This window comes from Lampris incognitus, chromosome 15 (assembly GCF_029633865.1).
Source record: "Lampris incognitus isolate fLamInc1 chromosome 15, fLamInc1.hap2, whole genome shotgun sequence".
Taxonomy (NCBI): domain Eukaryota; kingdom Metazoa; phylum Chordata; class Actinopteri; order Lampriformes; family Lampridae; genus Lampris; species Lampris incognitus.
The window spans coordinates 44,470,908-44,491,854 of NC_079225.1; the positions used below are offsets into that span (position 1 = coordinate 44,470,908).

Sequence of the window (20,947 nt, forward strand, 5' to 3'; positions counted from 1 at the left end):
GCTGCGACCAGTCTTTTCATTTCAGGTGAATGGGGATAAATTATCTTAAAGCTATTAAAAGTTGTGTAAAGTTAGTGTTTAGTCACATGCACATTGTGTGCAATAAGAGCTTCTAGCTTCCAGTCTTTAGCAGCCTTGTGTAGATGTTGTGTGTTTGTGGGTTTTCCTGACATCACATGCAGGTGAAATGCTGAATGGGGTTTTCTGTGGATCTGTCTGAACTACACTATATGGACAAAAGTATTGGGACACACCTCTTAATCATTGAATTCAGGTGTTACATTCAGACCCATTGCCACAGGTGTATAAATCCAGCAGCTGGCCATGCAGTCTGCATTTACAAACATTTGTGAAAGAATGGGTCGTTCTGAAGAGCTCATTGAATTCAAGCATGGTACTGTCATAGGATGCCACCTTTGCAATAAGTCAGTTCGTGAAATTTCTTCCCTGCTAGATATTCCACGGTCAGTGGTATTATTGTGGTATTATTGAAAAGTGGAAGCGTTTAGGAACAACAGCAACTCAGCCACGAGGTGGCAGACCACGTAAAGTCACACAGCGGGGTCAACGAGTGCTGAGGCGCATAGTGTGTAAAAGTCGCCAACGCTCTGTTGGCTCAATAACTGCAGAGCTCCAAACTTCCTCTGGCATTAACATCAGCACAAAAACTGTGTGCCAGGAGCTTCATGGAATGGGTTTCCACGGCTGAGCAGCTGCATACAAGCCTTACATCACCAAGCACAACGCCAAGTGTCGGATGGAGCGGTGTAAAGCACGCCGCCACTGGACTCTGGAGCAGTGGAAATGTGTTCTGTGGAGTGACGAATCACACTTCTCTGTCTGGCAGTCTGATGGATGAGTCTGGGTTTGGCAGATGCCAGGAGAACGTTACATGCCTGACTGCATTGTGCCAACTGTACAGTTTGGTGGAGGAGGGATAATGGTATGGGGTTGTTTTTCAGGGGTTGGGCGAGGCCCCTTAGTTCCAGTGAAAGAAAATCTTAATGCTTTAACATACCAAGACATTTTGGGCAATTAATTCTATGCTTCCAACTTTGTGGGAACAGTTTGCGGAGGGCCCTTTTCTGTTCCAGCACGACTGTACCCCAGTGCACAAAGCAAGGTCCATTAAGACATGGTTGGGTGAGTTTGGTGTGGAAGAACTTGACTGGCTCGCACAGAGCCCTGACCTCAACCCCATCGAACACCTTTGGGATGAACTAGAACAGAGATTGCAAGCCAGGTTTTCTCCTCCAACATCAGTGCCTGACCTCACAAATGCTCTTCTGGATAAATGGGCAAAAATTCCCACAGACACACTCCAAAATCTTGTGGAAAGCCTTCCTGGAAGAGTGGAAGCTGTTATAGCTGCAAAGGGGGGGGGGGGCAACTCCATATTAATGCCTGTGGATTTAGAATGGGGTGTCATAAAAGCTCCTGTAGGTGTAATGGCCAGGTGTCCCAATACTTTTGGCCATATAACGTATCATGAACTCTGAACTCACGGCTGGTTGATGTTCTCTAAAGGATTTTATGTCGTTTTGTCTGTTCCAGTCTTATCCTTCTCACCAGATGGTTCATAAGCTGGCCCTGAAGCAGGCAGCTTACCTGGATCTGCCCTCTTTCCCTCCCATCAGCCACTGCTGTCTGCTGCACCCCAACCTGCTCACCCTCCGCTACCTGATGGAGGTGAACCTGCCGGGTGAGCGCCGAGCCGTTTAAAAACTGATTACGTCAGCACTTCTCCCAGACATGTTCTGTTAGTTAGTGGTGGACTGTAACTAAGTACATTTACTCAAGTACTGTACTTAAGTACAGTTTTGAGGTAATTGTACTTTACTTGAGTATTTCCATTTTATGCTGCTTTATACTTTTACTCCACTGCGTTTCAGAGGGAAATATGGTACTTTTTACTCCACTGCATTTGGCAGCTTTAGTTACTAGTTACTTTGCAGATTTAGATTATTCATACAATTATAAATCAACTGATAATGATATATTTTTGTAGGCTAAGCTACCCAGCAGTATATAAAGTAATTGAAATTAGCTCCACATTTACCAGCTGCAACATGTGATGAACACATTATAGTCCAATAATATGATATGTGATTCTGAAATGGGCCATTCTGCATAATGAGTACTTTTACTTTTGCTACTGTAAGTATATTTTGATGCTAATGCTTTTGTACTTTTACTTAAGTACGATGTTGAATACAGGACTTTTACTTGTAACAAAGTTTTTTTGCATATATTTCACACATGCACACACACAAACAAATAATAACAATAAACTAAACAATGAACATATTTAACAAAGTAATAACAAAAACACATCACATGACTTTGAATGTGATTGGTTGATTCTGAACTCAGCCGCACCCCCAATTAGGGTGTGCACACTTACGCAACCGGGTTATTGTAAGTTTTGTATTTTCTTTTTTTTTCTTTTTTTTACCTTCACTTTATTTTTACAGGTTGCTGTTTCACATTAAAGGTGGTAAAAGTTCTGAAATGAATTAATGATGATAATAATAATAATTACATTTAAATAGCACTTTTCAAGACACCCAAAGTGCTTATCTTTGTTTATTTATTTATGTTATTTTTACTTATTTATTATTTGTTTATTTTTGTTCAGTTTGTTTATGTTTGTTTTGTTTTGAATTATCTTTTATTTTTTTTATATCACAAAAACCGGCCATTTTAACAAGGGTGTGTGGACTTTTTATATCCACTGTACATTTGTTTATTTAAGAGGGTACCAGATTTGCAGGTGTAGGGATTAACCAGATGTGGTTAATTGAACATCAGGCTGTTTTTCAGCCTCACATACAAACCGATCCTGAAGAGATTTTAACTCATGAGCTTCATGCCAACAATTCGTATTTTAACCTTCGTTCAGGGCAGAACAAATATCACCCTGCTTCAGATCCACTTAATTTTACACACTGCCAACTGGGAGCTGACCAGTACAACCGCAGTCTTCTACTGTTGGTTACTGGGAGATGACCAGTACAACCGCAGTCTTCTACTGTTGGTTACTGGGAGATGACCAGTACAACTGCAGTCTTCTACTGTTGGTTACTGGGAGCTGACCAGTACAACTGCAGTCTTGTACTGTTGGTTACTGGGAGATGAGCAGTACAACCGCAGTCTTATACTGTTGGTTACTGGGAGCTGACCAGTACAACCGCAGTCTTCTACTGTTGGTTACTGGGAGCTGACCAGTACTACCGCAGTCTTCTACTGTTGGTTACTGGGAGCTGACCAGTACAACCGCAGTCTTCTACTGTTGGTTACTGGGAGCTGACCAGTACAACCGAAGTCTTCTATTGTTGGTTACTGGGAACTGACCAGTACAACCGCAGTCTTCTACTGTTGGTTACTGGGAGCTGACCAGTACAACTGCAGTCTTCTATTGTTGGTTACTGGGAGATGACCAGTACAACCGCAGTCTTCTACTGTTGGTTACTGGGAGATGACCAGTGCTACCACAGGTTCCTCTGTGGTTCCTGTGAAGCCAGCAATGATACGGCTGTGGAACTTCTCTCATCTCTGGTTCAGTATCAGATTGAATACCCGTTTTAAAATGTAATCAAAGATAATGAGTTAGATGTTCTGTGACAAGAGGGAATAGAAAATGGGCAAATTATTAATTATCATGATCATACTTCTGTCCCAGATGAGCTCTATGACTGGGTATGCCGGATATCGGAGCAGTCCGGTTCTGCCGATGTGGAGGTCAATACGTTCCAGCCTGGCATCAAAAACGTTCTGCCACTCTATGATGTCAAGGCTGCCGCCCTCATCATCGTCACGATGAAGGCCCTGTACGGAATGGACGACCGTACCGAATGGTACCAGCACTCCCTTCACTGAACAAAAGGCCTGTCAGTGTTCATTAAGTGTCTGATGGTCACATTTCATTAATTAGAGTTAATTGGTCTGGTTTGTCTTGTTCAGGGATTTGTCCAGTGATGCAGGAGACAAGAACAAGGAACACGCAGGTACGGTTCCCTTCTGCTGGCCATACACTTTAACACAATGACGTGACGTTAGTTCATTATCCTTCATTCAGGAGGGTTCATTGTGCATGGCGGCTCATTTTCATTCTCACACTGCTTCACATTCCTGCTTCTCCACACCCAGTAGAACCAGTTTACGACCGTTGGTTACTTGGAGTTGACCAATTAAACCAGTTTACTGTAGTTAGTGACTGAACTGATTATAGTATACGTAGAATAACATTGATTCGTTATTGATGATAATGATCATACAGGGATTTACATCTTTCCATAACTTGTTCTATTGGGTGTTAACACTTACCCAAACAGGTGTCATTTCCCCCACATGATGCAGTTCTTATTACCCCTGCCAGGGAGGTCCTACTTTTGCCCACATTTGTCTGTTTGTCAGTAAGATATCAGAAATGGATGAATGGATTCCCACAAGTCTCTTTTAACAGGGACCTCAGGCAGAGAAACGATTGAATAGCTTTTGGTGTGTTGCATTTTTGTGTACCTTTTGAGAGTTGTTTTTTTTTTTTTTTTTTTTTTAGATTATTTTTTGGCATTTTCTGCCTTTATTTGATAGCGATAGTTGCGAGAGACATGAAAGAAAGAGGGGGTGACATGCAGCAAAGGGTCCGGGCTGGATTCGAACCCAGGCCGCTGCGGTAAGAACTCAGCCTTATGTGGTACCCCTCTACCAGGTGGGCCACCGAGACGCCCCCAAGATAGTTAATATTAATTCATTCATTCATTCATCTTCAGCCGCCAGCTGCTTCTCCGGGTTCGGATTGCGGTGGCAGCAAGCTAAGTAGGGCACTCCAGACGACCCTCTCCCCAGCAACGCCCTCCAGCTCCTCCTGGGGGATCCCAAGGCGTTCTCAGGCCAGACTGGACATGTAGTCCCTCCAGCAAGTTCTGGGTCTACCCCAGGGTCTCCTCCCAGTTGGCCGTGTCCAGTGACGCCCCCAAGGGGTGGCCACGGCCACCCTGATACTATCCCTGGCCCCTCCGTTGGCCCCCCCAGCCACGAGTCGCATATGCAGAAAAAATAAGAAACCAAAGTATTTCAGTATGCGATTCCTTAACTCTCATATTGACAGTTTTCAACTAGCCTATACAGTACACTACAACAGCGTATTAGAATTCCTGAAATTCAGTGTTGGCTTTTGGTTTTGGTGTGCCACCCCAAGATTTTCAGTGGCCCCATTTGGCCACCCCTATGAAACATTTCTGGGGGCGCCACTGGCCGTGCCTGGTAAAGCTCCAAAAGAAGGCGCCCAGGAGGCATTCTAATCAGATGCCCGAACCACCTCAACTGGCTCCTTTCGACGAGAAGGAGCAGCGGCTCTACTCCCAGCTCCCTCCGGATGTCTGAGCTCCTCACCCTATCTCTAAGGCTGAGCCCAGACACCCTACGGAGGAAACTCATTTCAGCCGCTTGTATCCACGATCTCACCCTTTCGGTCACTACCCAAAGCTCATGACCATAGGTGAGGGTTGGAACGGAGACTGACTGGTAAATTGAGAGCTTTGCCTCCCGGCTCAGCTCCCTCTTCACCACGACGGTCCGGTACAACGTCCACATTACTGCTGATGCTGCACCAATCCGCCTGTTAATCTCCCGCCCTATCCTACCCTCACTGGTGAACAAGACCCCGAGATACTTGAACTCCTTCACTTGAGGCAACAACTCATCCCCGACCCGGAGGGAGCAATCCACCATTTTCCGGTAGAGGACCATGGCCTCAGACTGGGATGTGTTAGTAGTTAATATAATTAATATTTTTGCAAAAAAAAATTGCACCATAGACGGGAATGGCAGAATGGTTGGAGAGGACTGAAGACATCCCAGTTCAGCCCCTAAAACCCGTTTAACCCACTGGAACTACTTTAATGACGCTTTGAGCCACAACACACGTTTCCTTCAGGAAATAAATGTACTTTTTTTTAAAAATTATTTACCCCCTTTTTTTCCCCGAATTGTACTTGGCTGATTACCCCACTCTTCCAAGCCGTCCCAGTTGCTGCTCCACCCCCTCTGCCGATCCGGGGAGGGCTGCAGACTACCACATGTCTCCTTCCATACATGTGGAGTCGCCAGCCGCTTCTTTTCACCTGACAGTGAGGAGTTTCACCAGGGGGACGTAGCACGTGGGAGGATCACGCTATTCCCCCCAGTTCCCCCTCCCCCCCCGAAGAGGCGCCCTGACTGACCAGAGGTGGCGCTAGTGCAGCGACCAGGACACATACCCACATCCGGCTTCCCACCCGCAGACACGGTCAGTTGTTCCTGTAGGGACGCCCGACCAAGCCGGTGGTAACACGGGGATTCGAACCGGAGGTCCCTGTGTTTGTAGGCAACAGAATAGACCACTATTCTACCCGGACGCTGGAAAATAAATGTACTTTACTGTTATGACTTTTGCGTAAGAGAGAAGGACTAACAAGGACACAGAGTCAGAGACTTGAAGCACTTCTGTTACTGAATCCAGGCAACTCGGCTGAGTCGTCAGTAGACGTATTGCTCGTGTCTTCTGTAGGTTTATGGGGGCAAATTTCAGTGAAGACTCCTAAAACAGATGGTAGCAGGGGTAAGACTGGTGTCATCTGTCGTAGGGCGATTCCACAAACATGGTCATTGTGCTATTTAACTTGTAATTGTTAAATATTTTTATGGATTTCTTTGTTTTCATTTTCATGCCTGACTGAACGCGGTTTAACTTTAGTCTGGATTTGATCTCGGGCCAGCAGCTCTTCCATGTAGGCGGTGTCGACCGCAACACCACAGTGTAGACTAATGTTTGTATTTCAGATGATAATTATACCCTGATTTAAGATGATGAACCCTGATTATAGATAACTACTTCCGATTAAAGAACAGCATGCTGTAGAGAGTCTGTGACGCCCAGTAAACAGGGAAATGAGCCCGACTGTGGAATCCTGTCCGGTCGGTCCGTCATCATTCCATCACAGCCGTCTTCTAATGACAGTCAACATAAAAGTTAGGAAGCACAAATCCCTCGCAGTCGAACGCGGAGGACATGTGCAAAAAAGGCTGAAGTCTTTTTTTATACACCGTCCACCATTTCCTGGTTTTAAAGGAATAGTTTGTATGTTTAGAAGTCCACCTCTGTTTTATCCTCAGTATTCCAGTAGTCCATAGTCAATACAGTTTATTTATTTATTTATAAGGTAGGTTTCGTTTCATTTCAGGTTCAGTGGTCATTGAAAATATACATTCTTTTTTTTTTTTTGTTTCCAACCGAGTTACTTCCTACAGCATTGCCTACAACAGATTACCAGCAGGAGGTGCTGCACCACGACATTGCAAAGCAAACACTAGAGAGAATTTATCAATAAAAATCAATGTTATTTTTTAATGGCCACTGGAATTCAGTATGACAGACTGCTGTGGCATCATGTTAGCATGACAGACTGCTGTGGCATCATGTTAGCATGACAAGACTGCTGTGGCATCATGTTAGCATGACAGACTGCTGTGGCATCATGTTAGCATGACAAGACTGCTGTGTCATCATGTTAGCATGACAGACTGCTGTGGCATCATGTTAACATGACAGACTGCTGTGGCATCATGTTAACAGGACAGACTGCTGTGGCATCATGTTAACATGACAGACTGCTGTGGCATCATGTTAACATGACAGACTACTGTGGCATCATGTTAACATGACAGACTGCTGTGGCATCATGTTAGCATGACAAGGCTGCTGTGGCATCATGTTAGCATGACAGACTGCTGTGGCATCATGTTAGCATGACAAGACTGCTGTGTCATCATGTTAGCATGACAGACTGCTGTGGCATCATGTTAACAGGACAGACTGCTGTGGCATCATGTTAACATGACAGACTGCTGTGGTATCATGTTAGCATGATAAGGCTGCTGTGGCATCAAGTTAGCATGACAGACTGCTGTAGCATCATGTTAGCATGACAGACTGCTGTGGCTTCATGTTAGCATGACAGACTGCTGTGGCTTCATGTTAGCATGATAAGACTGCTGTGGCTTCATGTTAGCATGACAGACTGCTGTGGCTTCATGTTAGCATGATAAGACTGCTGTGGCTTCATGTTAGCATGACAGACTGCTCTGGCATCATGTTAACATGACAGACTGCTGTGGCATCATGTTAGCATGACAGACTACTGTGGCATCATGTTAGCATGACAGACTGCTGTGGCATCATGTTAGCATGACAGACTGCTGTGGCTTCATGTTAGCATGACAGACTGTTGTGGCATCATGTTAGCGTGACAGACTGCTGTGGCATCATGTTAGCATGATAAGACTGCTGTGGCATCATGTTAGCGTGACAGACTGCTGTGGCTTCATGTTAGCATGACAGACTGCTGTGGCATCATGTTAGCATGACAGACTGCTGTGGCATCATGTTAGCATGACAGACTGCTGTGGCATCATGTTAGCATGACAGACTGCTGTGGCATCATGTTAGCATGACAGACTGCTGTAGCTTCATGTTAGCTTTGTCTGAACAGTGGAGTATTTTTTTTACGCTGGAGGACTGAATTTGTCCTCCATTAATTACATCGAAGTGACAAGCTGAAGCTGTGTCCAGTATGAAGAAAAGGATGCATGACTTTAAAAATGAAACTTAGCTATGGACCACATGAACACTGAGGATGAAATAGAGGTGGACATAAAAACATACAAACCCTTCCTGTAAGGGTTCAGATTAGGACTTATTGTTTAGGCAGACTTTCTCGGTGTGGTTCGTCTTCTAAACGTTTTCAGCATGTCTCTGAGGGTTGAACTGTAATGAAGCTCTGCTCTGAACAACTTGGAGGCCGTGTGGTCCAAACCATCCGTTCCTTCTGTCCTACATCTGCAGTCACGGCCCACGAGGGGAAATGCTCAAGTCAAAGCTGAATCCTCATACAGATGAATTAAAATCCAGTTTTTAGAAAAGATTGGTTCTGTTAGTACTGAGGTGGAACCACGTTCAGGCTACTGGACCTGCCGGTTCTGTTTGCCTTTTTAGGTAGATGATGGATTAACTGGATTACTTAGTGAGGAGAGAATTGTTTGTTCACACCGTCAGTGGTATACCCGAACCCGGACCGTGTATGAAACCCGTATGAAATCTGACCCCATCCTCTTCTTGTATATTTTCCATGGGAACAGAGGTGAAGGTTTTCAGCATCAGGAGGTGGTACCGGCTGGTGCAGAACGCTCTGACCAGAGCCAAACAGAGACAGCAGGAAGAAAGGGCCAGGTAAGACAGGAAGTTAACCGTCCTAATTAAACCACCGAGGCGTCTCACATCTCCATCGTGCCGAGTTTCCCTGAGAATCAGTTCGGCTGACTTCTCAGTCTCAGCAGCTTCAAACAGGCGGACTTGTCCAAAGAGAAGACGATCCAGTCGCAGCTTTGGAGACTAGTATAATGGCGCTACTCAGTCCATACAGCAGCATAGACTGTAAAGGACTGTGGCTTTTGCGATGTGGATCCTTCTGCATCATGTGACTCACGGCCGCCATTCACCTCTGTCGCCATTTATTTATTTATTTAGTTTTACATTCCCGCTACATCACAACTCAACTGGGTCGCCCGGACATCCGTCTGTAACCTGTGGTTGGACTGTCCACTTTTTTGGACTGACTCACCTTTTTTGGGGGGACTGGGTTCCTACACACTGTCTAAAACCATCCCGGGCTAAAGCTTCATTAAGGTTCAGTCTAAAGTCCCTTAATGTGGTGCTGGTTTGTGGATTGTTTTGTCTGAATAATTCAGGCTGCCTGATTCAAAACCAGCTCCGTTTCCTTCGACTGCTACAGACACGCTGTTCTGACGTCTGTCCTTCGTCTTCCACCTGGAATTAACACGTCATTGATACGTCATTCATTAGAATCCATCTTGAACTTGTATGTTAACTTTGCTAGTTTGAATATTTCCTATTACGCTGACCATCCTTTGTTAGTGTTTTTATGAAGTACTTTGTGGGGCATGCGGGTGGCGTAGCGGTCTATTCCATTGCCTACCAACACGGGGATCGCCGGTTCGAATCCCGGTGTTACCCCCAGCTTGGTCGGGCGTCCCTACAGACACAATTGGCCGTGTCTGCGGGTGGGAAGCTGGAAGTATGTGCCCTGGTCGCTGCACTAGCGCCTCCTCTGGTCGGTCGGGGCGCCTGTTCAGGGGAAGGGGGTACTGGGGGGAATAGCGTGATCCTCCCACGCGCTACGTCCCCCCGGTGAAACTCCTCACTGTCAGGTGAAAAGAAGTGGCTGGTGACTCCACATGTATGGGAGGAGGCATGTGGTAGTCTGCAGCCCTCCCCGGATCAGCAGAGGAGGGAGGGGGGGGGCAGCGACCCGGACGGCTCGGAAGAGTGGGGTAATTGGCCGAGTACAATTGGGAAGAAAAAGGGGGGAAATCCCCCCCCCAAAAAAAGAAGTACTTTGTAAAGTCTGACTTTAGATCTATCTATATATCTATATATTTATTTTGGGGGGGGGGGTTCCCCCCTTTTTCTCCCAAATTGTAACCGGCCAATTACCCCACTCTTCCGAGCCATCCTGGTTGCTGCCTCCTCCCCTACCCCCCCACCCCCCCCCCCCCCCGCTGATCCGGGGAGGGCTGCAGACTACCACATGCCTCCTCCCATACATGTGGAGTCACCAGCCGCTTCTTTTCACCTGACAGTGAGGAGTTTCACCAGGGGGACGTAGCAGGTGGGAGGATCACGCTATTTCCCCCAGTTCCCCCTCCCCCCCTGAACAGGCGCCCCGACCGACCAGAGGAGGCGCTAGTGCAGCGACCAGGACACATACCCACACAGACACGGCCAATTGTGTCTGTAGGGACGCCCGACCAAGCCGGAGGTAACACGGGGATTCGAACCGGCGACCCCCCGTGTTGGCAGGCAACGGAAGACTAGACCACCACGCCACCCGGACGCCCGCCCCCTATCTATCTAGATATCTTTTTGTTCTGAATATCATTGGTTGTGTAGTTGGTATTGTTAAAACTGTGAAACTGTGCACAGTGAAATACTCCAAGTGAGTCCCTGACTGGAGCTTGTGACAGGAAGTCGTCATCACATCTCTTCTCCTTCACAGGAAACAGTGGAAGCCCCGGAAACCCATCTTTCCTTCAGAGAAGGACGCATCCTGTGTTGTCAAACGGAGACGTGAGTTTTCTTTCCTCTCCGCCGGTTTTGCTCCTCCTCAGTCCTGCAGTACACCACTGTACCGTCGTTTTGGCTTCCAGAGTACGCAGGTTTGGTTCCCACATCCCTTTTTAAGAGATGTTGCCTTGAGCGAACGCAGACATGTGACACGGTGACAAGCAGCCCAAAATACTCACACATGCCGAGTGGTTTCATGAAGCCCAGACTGCAGTAGAGGGACGGTGTGTCGTGGACACACTGTTCTGTGCTGTGTAGAATGGCCACTGGTTTACCCTCGTAGTCCATGTGGTCCACAGCTAGGTTTGGTTTTCACAGTCCTCCATCTGTTCTTCATGCTGGACACGGCTGCAGGTTTTCAGCTACGCTTCAGTGGGAATAATGGAGGATAAATCTACTTCCTCCTCCAGCGTTCAGACAAAGCCGAGATGATGCTACGGCGGTCTGTCATGCTACGTTACGGGGGAGAAAACATGCAGGAGGCGTCCGGGCGGCGTGGCGGTCTATTCCACGGCCTGCCAACACGGGGATCGCCGGTTCGAATCCCCGTGTTACCTCCGGCTTGGTCGGGTGTCCCTACAGACACAATTGGCCGTGTCTGCGGGTGGGAAGCCGGATGTTGGTATGTGTCCTGGTCGCTGCACTAGCGCCTCCTCTGGTCGGTCGGGGCGCCTGTTCGGGGGGAGGGGGAACTGGGGGGAATAGCGTGATCCTCCCACACGCTACCTCCCCCTGGTGAAACTCCTCACTGTCAGGTGAAAAGAAGCGGCTGGTGACTCCACATGTATGGGAGGAGGCATGTGGTAGTCTGCAGCCCTCCCCGGATCAGCAGAGGGGGCGGAGCAGCAGAGACCGGGACGGCTCGGAACAGTGGGGTGATTGGCCAAGTACAACTGGGGAGAAAAGTTGGGGGGGGGGGGTTAAAAACATCCAGACTATTCCTTTAACTTGGTTTGGTTCTAAATTGATTGGTTTTTTTCTGAGCTGATGCTTTAACTATATGAGTGTACACTGTTTACCTCCGGCCTGATCACAGTGTCCTGGGTTCGAATCCCACTCGGGGTTATTTGCTGCATGTTTTCTATTTCCCTACACTAATATTTCCCTTCGTATCCCTTCATGCCTTACTTCTTGTGACGTGTTGTTCCTCAGGCACGGTGGAGCAGCTGCAGAGTCTCTTTGGGAACCTGTCTGGTTCGGCGCCGGGGCCTGAGCACCACCCCCCCTCCAGCTTCAGGTTCCGCTGGGGGGAGGGGGAGGGGGTGGACGGGCCCAGCATGCACCGGCAGAGGGTGGGAGGGATCGTGTCGATGTCTGAGGACACCCTGGCTCCCCCCAAAGTGCAGTACTGGCTGCTAAATTCGTGGAAATGCAACAGCAAGTAAGAGTCCACTTCCTGTTCTGACGCCAGGTCCAGCCCGCTGCCAGAGAGAGTAAAGACCACCTGAGTCAGGATTTATACTGAAGGTCGAGCCAGTGTTGCAGCGCTGATATTTCTGTCATTGCTTATTACTGAAATCATCATGCATTTTGTACTGTCCCTTCTTACTGAAGAACTATAAGTAGGGTGTCCGGGCGGCGTGGCGGTCTATTCTGTTGCCTACCAACATGGGGCTTGCCAGTTCGAATCCCCGTGTTACCTCCGGCTCGGTCGGGCGTCCCTACAGACACAACTGGTGGGAAGCCGGATGTGGGTATGTGTCCTGGTCGCTGCACTGGCGCCTCCTCTGGTCGGCCGGGGCGCCTGTTCAGGGGGGGAGGGGGAACTGGGGGGGAACAGCGTGATCCTCCCACGCGCTACATCCCCCTGGTGAAACTCCTCACTGTCAGGTGGAAAGAAGCGGCTGGTGACTCCACATGTATGGGAGGAGACAGGCGGTAGTCTGCAGCCCTCCCCGGCTCAGCAGAGGGGGGTGGAGCAGAGCCCGGGACGGCTCGGAAGAGTGGGGTAATTGGCCGGATACGACTGAGGAGAAAAGGAGGGGGGGGAGGAGTGAGCTACGTCTGCAGAGGGAGAACAGTCTTGCAGCTTTGATATAGATCTAATAGAGAACCCAAGTAATGATAACCGTCTATATCAGGGGTGGGCAGTCCCATCCAGAAAGGGCCGGGGGAGGGTGCAGGTTTTTGTTCCAACCAGGCAGTTACACACCTGGTCCCACTGATCAATCAGTAGAGTCTTTGCGGAGGAACTTGATTAGCAGACACAGGTGTGTAACTATAAGACCGCTCACCCTGGTCTATATAGTCTAGGACCAGAAGAAAGAACCAGGGCCCATCCTGGTGACATGTAGTAAAGCAGATTCTGCCTTGCAGGCTCCTGATGGTTTGTCTTTCCTTCTCTATGTAGTAGACACGGAATTCTCTACAAGCAGCTGGTGCCGACGCTCCCCAAGTCCTTCCTCTGGCTGCTGGAGCTCTTCTCCTTCCTGCTGGATGTCAAACCTTCCTCCATGTTGGAGGGGGTGTGGGAGGTGGAGCAGCGCCTCTTCGGAAGAGCAGCACACAGGCTGCGCAGAGCCCGAGAAAATAAATCGAACAAACCCCCCGAAGTACCAAAAGGCTTGTGATGATTTGAAAAGGTTGACCGTGTTCCTCCTCCTGCCATACGTTCGTCTCCAGCGGGTTTCAGCATCATGTGGTGGCGAACGTAACGTGACTGACACGACGAAGGTTCAATTCCTCAGAAACAGCTGGTGTTTGTCCCTACACCCACGTGTCACCTGATAGTGTCTGGAAACATGAAACCGGATCCTGGTCCGAGGCCTTCTGGTTCGCTAAGTTGACGTCTTTCAGATCCTGATTTTGTTTCAACATTAATTTCAACATTCGCCGCTTCCGGTGTGGGAAGATGGCGGCGCAAATTCACGTTTCCGGCGGCCTCGCCCAGTACCATACGTGCAGCGTCTTTGTCCACGTCTACATCTAAGTTTGTCTTCGTTTGATGGCTGGGAGAGCTGGCGCTGGATCGGCTGGGGGAGCCTGGTCTGCTGCGTCCTGTGGGCCCGGGGACCGCGGCCCTGCCTGGAGCTGTGCCCGAAGAGGTAACACCGAGGGTGGTCTGACGGGACATGGAAGTGGGGCAGGCTAAGCTAACTGCTAGCCCACGAGGACCGGCAGTTCCGACAGTCATCCTGGCCGCCGTTCGTTCTTGTTTTGTTTAGTTTGGATATGTGTGTTGTTTGGATGTGTGTGGTCTTGTAGATCTTGGATGTGTGTTTTTGTCTTTGTGTTGCACTGCTGCGGGCTGGGGGGGAACCTCGTGTCGCCCCGTTAAAAAGTGTTTCTGATTTCTGAACATGGAGAGGAATCCCAACTGTGATGCCTTCAATGCACATCGTCGGCTGTTCTCCTGTTTCCGTCTCCTTTGTTAATAAAGTACTGCCTTCAAATGAAAATCCAGTTTTTCAGGTACTTCTTGTCAGCGGTTTGTTCACACCGGCCGCTCGGCTGGAAGTCAGAACCAAGATCCCAACAGAACCGGACTGGCGAGGAAGACGGGCCGGTGAAACGGGATAGAATAGCCAGCGTTCCTCTAGTTTAGCAGTCAGGCTCTCTTTAGACCGGCCCACTTCGCATCCTTCAGCCTCTGTCCCACGGAGACAGGGAAAGTAATTGGATCAAGGCCACCTGCCCAGCCTCTTCTCCATCAGCCGGCAACCTGTTCTGTCGCTTATGCGTCTTTCTCTCTCCAGAAAACCCGCCAGGCCTCCTCCCTCCTTCATCACCCCCCCCCCCCCCCTGTTCATCGGGCCGGCGCTTTGTTGTCGTCTTTGCTTTTGCATCGAGCTCTGCCGTTGTGTTGACTGGGGGCCAGACATTCCTCTAGACCAGTGGTTCTCAACCTTTTTGGGGTCCTGGACCCCCTGCGTATTTTTGATCTGCCCTGAGGACCCCTCCACCTGATCTTGGGGGAGGGGGGTTGCGATTTGATAGAAACAGTAGAAACTGCATTTTAAATTGCATTATAGCATTTATCCACTCTTTGGGGCAAAAATAAGAGCTTTCAGTTGTAACTTAGATATAGTTAACAAAACAGAATTCTTATGCAGTAACTTTCAGATATATGTAACAAAACAGAATTCTTATGCAGTAACTTTCAGATATATGTAACAAAACAGAATATGTATTCAGTAACTTTCAGATATATGTAGAAAAACAGAATATGTATTCAGTAACTTTCAGATATATGTAACAAAACAGAATATGTATTCAGTAACTTTCAGATATATGTAACAACACAGAATATGTATTCAGTAACTTTCAGATATATGTAACAAAACAGAATATGTATTCAGTAACTTTCAGATATATGTAACAACACAGAATATGTATTCAGTAACTTTCAGATATATGTAACAAAACAGAATATGTATTCAGTAACTTTCAGATATATGTAACAAGACAGAATATGTATTCAGTAACTTTCAGATATATGTAACACAACAGAATATGTATTCAGTAACTTTCAGATATATGTAACAACACAGGATATGTATTCAGTAACTTTCAGATATATGTAACAAAACAGGATATGTATTCAGTAACTTTCAGATATATATAACAAAACAGGATATGTATTCAGTAACTTTCAGATATATGTAACAAAACAGGATATGTATTCAGTAACTTTCAGATATATGTAACAAAACAGAATATGTATTCAGTAACTTTCAGATATATATAACAAAACAGGATATGTATTCAGTAACTTTCAGATATATGTAACAAAACAGAATATGTATTCAGTAACTTTCAGATATATGTAACAAAACAGAATATGTATTCAGTAACTTTCAGATATATGTAACACAACAGAATATGTATTCAGTAACTTTCAGATATATGTAACAACACAGAATATGTATTCAGTAACTTTCAGATATATGTAACAAAACAGAATATGTATTCAGTAACTTTCAGATATATGTAACAACAGAATTTTTATGCAGTAACTTTTAACAATGCAAACAGGAGCGAGATCTCTTATTAAAATACAATAAATGACACTTGTGAAACAGATGTAATTAGAGAAAAAAGTCCCGTTACCCTTTATAGTTTAGGTAGATAAAGGTCTCAGTCACATTTGAGTAAAATAATCCTATTTCTATAAATTTCATAGGATCTTTTTTTTGAAGATATTTTATTTTTCACGGACCCCTTGCAATTACACCCACGGACCACTAGGGGTCCGCGGACCCCCGGTTGAGAAACACTGCTCTAGCTGGTGGGACTGAAAGTGCTCGGAAAGGTTTCTGTCCTTGGCGTTGGAGACCGCTTGCTGATGACGTCACTGACGGTGTAAAGACTGGAATAACACAGTCCCGTGTTTTCAGTTACCATTGGTTGAGGAAGACACGCGCGCTGATTGTTTTTACACCCGGAACTCAAACGCTTCAATTTGATGAGGTCAGAGAAATCCCAGCCGGGCCTTGGAAAATGGCCCCGGGGAGGCTGTAAAACCAGAGAAACGAGGTCGTGTTGCCTCCTCCTCCTCCTCTAGGTTGTACTGACGCGAGTCTTCCGCTTTGGAGACGCAAACTTTTAAAGGATTTAAAGTTAACCCCTGAATTACCCCCCACCGCGGTCCACGCGAGGGCATCGCGCGGGCGGGCGGGCGTCGACACACCTGGTGACGTCACAGCGCATCAGCCTCACCTGAGCAGGTGAGAGAGCCCTGTAGGACAGAACCTGACTGAACCCGCTGTTGGCGACGCGGGGCTGAATCCTCCGGGTCGGATTTTGCGTTCCGACTCCAAAGTCCAGTCCGACGGGGAGCCATGACGGAGGAGTCCGCCAGGTGAGTCCCGCGCAGTCCGCTTCCCATAAGAGGACAACCGGTTCAGGTGACCCGCACCTCGGCGCAGCAGGAAGGTGAGTGACGGACCATTTCCTCAGACGGGTCCCGTCGCCCCCCCCCCTCACACGGGAGGCTCGCTGCCGGGAGGGTCCGCCTGTATGTGGGGGGGGGGGTTGTGCATGGTCGTGTTGAGATGAGTCGTGATTTGGGGACCCCGACATCCATGAAGGCGCGTGTTCAGAGTGAACAGAACAAGTTTGCTGCGAGGCTCCAAACCCAACACGTGTCCGCACCAGATGAGCTTTCTGAACCCTCGCAGCCGAAGACGTGAAATAGTCACGTTGTGTGTCCCCCCGTCAGACGGTGACGCAACACGTGGGTCTGTTTCACTCCAGTCTGCGCGGCCGTCAGTTAGTCGCTGTTTACTGTTGGTCCTCGTATTAACACGCCTGTCAATCAATCCGGGGGAGACGGATTGATTGACAGGCGGTATGACGATGACGCCTGGGTTTATATTTGGATTCGGGGGCTGCAGCTTTTCGTCCCAGTCGACGCACAACAAGTTGTGTGTCGAGCCGAAAGTGTTTGTCACAAACGGTGCGCGCGGGCCGTTTTCATTGGTCTGTGTGGAGAAACCGCAGGCACGAGGCGCTGCTGCCAGCCCGGGTTTATACCCACGAGTCCAGCAGCGCGCGTGGCGCCACTGCGAACCCTCAGAAGAACATTTAGTCTTCTGTTGGTCCACCTCCCCCCTGCAGCTTCCGCAACCGTGCGTGAGAGACACACGCATACACACGCACCTCCCTGTGGCATTGCTGCAGACAGGAGATTTCTGACAACCTGTCCTGCTGGTAGAGCGAGATGGAAAATAAGCGTCGCCCCCCCCCTCCCCCCCCACACACACTTCTCACAGGACTCTAACTTTTGGCTAGGCTACAACATCTGAAAGAACCCAAGAATCTCTTCCCTTGTTTAAACGCATTAAAGCGGTAACACGCCACCGTCACGTGTGATCCACTCCTATATTGTCACAGTGTGTGTGTGTGGTGTGTGTGTCTGTGTGAGAGTCTATAAACGGCCAAACTAAAGCACTTGGGGCCTTGATTCTTTTTGGAGGTTATTGGGGATGATCAGGGGGTACCTATAAAAAATAGCAGAACATTAAACTTATGCATAATTAATTATGCATAAATATGCAAAAGGTGCATTTTTTCTAAAAATGGCTAAAAACCACTTTTCTCAGCATTTCAGGTGATTCTGAGCATCTTTCATTTTTTCACCTATAAATTTTTTTTTCTGGGACTTAGAAATTTTTTGGCATTATGCAAAATATATGCATTTTTGCAAAAATGCACTTATGAGCCTCATTTTTTTTGGAGGTGGTAGGTATTGTTCCAGAGAGGACCAGAAAAATAGCAGAAAATTAAAATATAATTATAATTATGCAAAATATGCATTTTCTAAAAATGGCTAAAAACCACTTTTCTCGGCATTTCAGATGATTCTGAGCATTTGGGGGGAGGGAGTTGGAGTGGGGGGGGGTGGTTTAGGGGCAGGGGGAAGGCGGTTAGCTGGCAGGATGAAGAGGAGGGAGATTTAGACGGGTGGAGAACCAAACCGCTACATTGTAGCGGGGTTCTTCTAGTCAGGTTCATATTTTCCAAACAACAAGTGTGACGTCACTGACCGCCGTTCCGTCCAGTCATCACGTCACACGCCTTCGGTCACGTCACACGTGTTGGGATGAAGCCCTGCAGGCTTGTCATCGATGCTCCTTTCAAATATCGATTATGGGGAAACTTTCCCCGATGATTAACAACACATGTTGGCAAATTTCACGTGAAAAGCGCAGACGGGTGAATCGGCTCATCTGGACGTGTTTACTGACAGCTGCCTTTCATCGTCATCTGACTGACCTCTTCAGCCTCAACTGGCTGCAGGTACCCCCACCCTTATAAACAATACAGTGGCGTACCGACTCAAGCCAGTCCTTGTTTCCGGTCGTTCCTTGCTGCCTTTGCTGTATTTCTTGTCAGCAGTGTGCCGGAAGTGTGCACAAAGCATCGTTGGAATGCCTCTTTCGCAAATAAATCAAATTTTATAAATGTGATAAACGAATGTCGAATAAACCCAACTTATTAACGAAAATTATCAAATGTTATAATTGTCAGTCCATTCATCGAGCTCCTTTGCCGGTGTGTGTATTAATCACCGCAAATGTGCCGCCGCCGCAAATCGCCACAAAATAAACTCAATTTTGCAAACACATCAAAATTTTTACTTGGTTTATGAAATCATTTTCGAACTGTGCAATCCTTGGAAAGGGCTGATTCTAAAGATGCCTTTCTTGTTGTTCTACAATAAGTATTTCTGGAGTTTTAAGCGAACATACAAACAGTCGGTCTTTGATTAAACACCGTGGTTCTCAATCAGGTCCTCAACACTGTGTTGATGACGTAGTTCCTGTGTCCTCCTGACAGGAGGCGGGGCATGGCAGCGTACGGCGGCCAGCACGCGGGCTACGTAGAGGACGAGGAGCCATGGCAGGTGTCCCTGGAGAGCCCGCTGACCGCCGCCTCCAAAGCCCTGATGAGCATCGAGGGGGACGGCGAGGGCGGCGGCGCCCTGGGTCTCCTCCACGACTACCAGGTAGATGTCTGGTCCCAATGCCGCCACTCTTATTTCCTCTGAAATCACCAGTTCATAACTGGGAGCTGCCCAATAAGACCGCCGGGCTTTGAGAAGATGAAATGCCTTGCTCCAGAGCACGTCGGCAGGGGTTGTTTATGGAGCGCGGGGCGATGAGCCTTCATTTCCTCCGTTTCCACTGTTAGCTTTTAAGTTATTATGCTGGTCAGATCATTTTTTAGAGATCTTCGGCACGTGGTGATTTCATTAATTTCAGGGACGAGTTGAGCTTCATTGCAGCGGCACGTGAGATGGGCGGAGTCTTAAGTTTAGCCTCATGAATAAAACATGTGGCTAACAAGTCAAACATGGATCAGCGGGTCCAATCTTTTATCTTCTGTTAACACACCAAAAATAACAGTATTATGATCTATAATATGCATTGTGGTGGTTTTTCTTCTGGACCAGTCCATAGATAGTTTCCAGAACGATCGGGGATGAGGGCAGGACACAAAGAGATGCTCTGTTGTCTCCATTACACAAAACACGTTCATGGTTCTCGCAGCCAAATCTTCATCTTAAAAATTCACTGGGAGGATAGAAATAACTCGTTATCACCCCCCCTTCTTTTTCTCCCCAATTGTACCCGGCCAATTACCCCACTCTTCCGAGCCGTCCCGGTCTCTGCCCCACCCCCTCTGCTGATCCTGGGAGGGCTGCAGACTACCACACATACATGTGGAGTCACCAGCCGCTTCTTTTCACCTGACAGTGAGGAGTTTCACCAGGAGGACGTAGCTCGTCTGAGGATCACGCTACCCCCCCAACCGACCAGAGGGGGCGCTAGTGTAGCGACCAGAACACATACCCACACCCGGCTTCCCACCCGCAGACACGGCCAATTGTGTCTGTAGGGACGCCCGACCAAGCCGGAGGCAACACGGGGATTCGAACCGACGATCCCCGTGCTGGTCGGCAACCGAATAGACCGCTACGCCACCCGGACGCCCATCATTCATTATTTTGTAGTGAATTTCTTTTGTTTTGGGTGGAACTGGGTATCTGGGAGAATTTGGTGCTCTAGTTGGATTCTGCTGGTTGGTCAACAATGTTTCAATATAGTTTCTATGGGAACGAGCAGCCGGGTATGACTCGTTTGTCCGAGAGAATGGGGTTCCCCCACAGATCCGGTGATTTCACAAATGAAATCATTTCATCGAACGTGAACGTTGTTCCAGAAATGCGTCCGTTTCCCGCCCGGTTCGTTTGCCGTTTCCGGTTCCGGTAACGACCGAGTCTTTGAATGAACCCCGGTTAAGGCGATTACAAGTCACAGG

The 20,947-nt window shown here is 47.8% G+C and overlaps 2 protein-coding genes across 3 annotated transcripts in view; both read left to right on the forward strand.

Moving 5' to 3' along the window:
• taf1b (TATA box binding protein (Tbp)-associated factor, RNA polymerase I, B) overlaps positions 1-14,801 on the forward strand; it is a 42,462-nt gene extending 27,661 nt beyond the window's left edge. Inside the window, exons 9-15 of one of the 2 annotated variants that reach the window (XM_056294598.1) lie at positions 1,555-1,702; positions 3,683-3,857; positions 3,964-4,007; positions 9,178-9,268; positions 11,115-11,185; positions 12,335-12,563; positions 13,533-14,800. In XM_056294598.1, the coding sequence (XP_056150573.1) occupies positions 1,555-1,702; positions 3,683-3,857; positions 3,964-4,007; positions 9,178-9,268; positions 11,115-11,185; positions 12,335-12,563; positions 13,533-13,752 (978 nt within the window). In that variant the 3' untranslated portion in view covers positions 13,753-14,800. Of the gene's footprint in view, positions 1-1,554; positions 1,703-3,682; positions 3,858-3,963; positions 4,008-9,177; positions 9,269-11,114; positions 11,186-12,334; positions 12,564-13,532 lie in introns of both variants that reach the window. The other variant, XM_056294597.1, reaches the window with a different exon arrangement.
• A 2,088-nt stretch (positions 14,802-16,889) lies between these two features.
• LOC130124885 (grainyhead-like protein 1 homolog) overlaps positions 16,890-20,947 on the forward strand; it is a 31,995-nt gene continuing 27,937 nt past the window's right edge. Inside the window, exons 1-2 of the mRNA XM_056294234.1 lie at positions 16,890-16,982; positions 19,463-19,631. Of these exons, the coding sequence (XP_056150209.1) occupies positions 16,963-16,982; positions 19,463-19,631 (189 nt within the window). The 5' untranslated portion in view covers positions 16,890-16,962. The remainder of the gene's footprint in view (positions 16,983-19,462; positions 19,632-20,947) is intronic.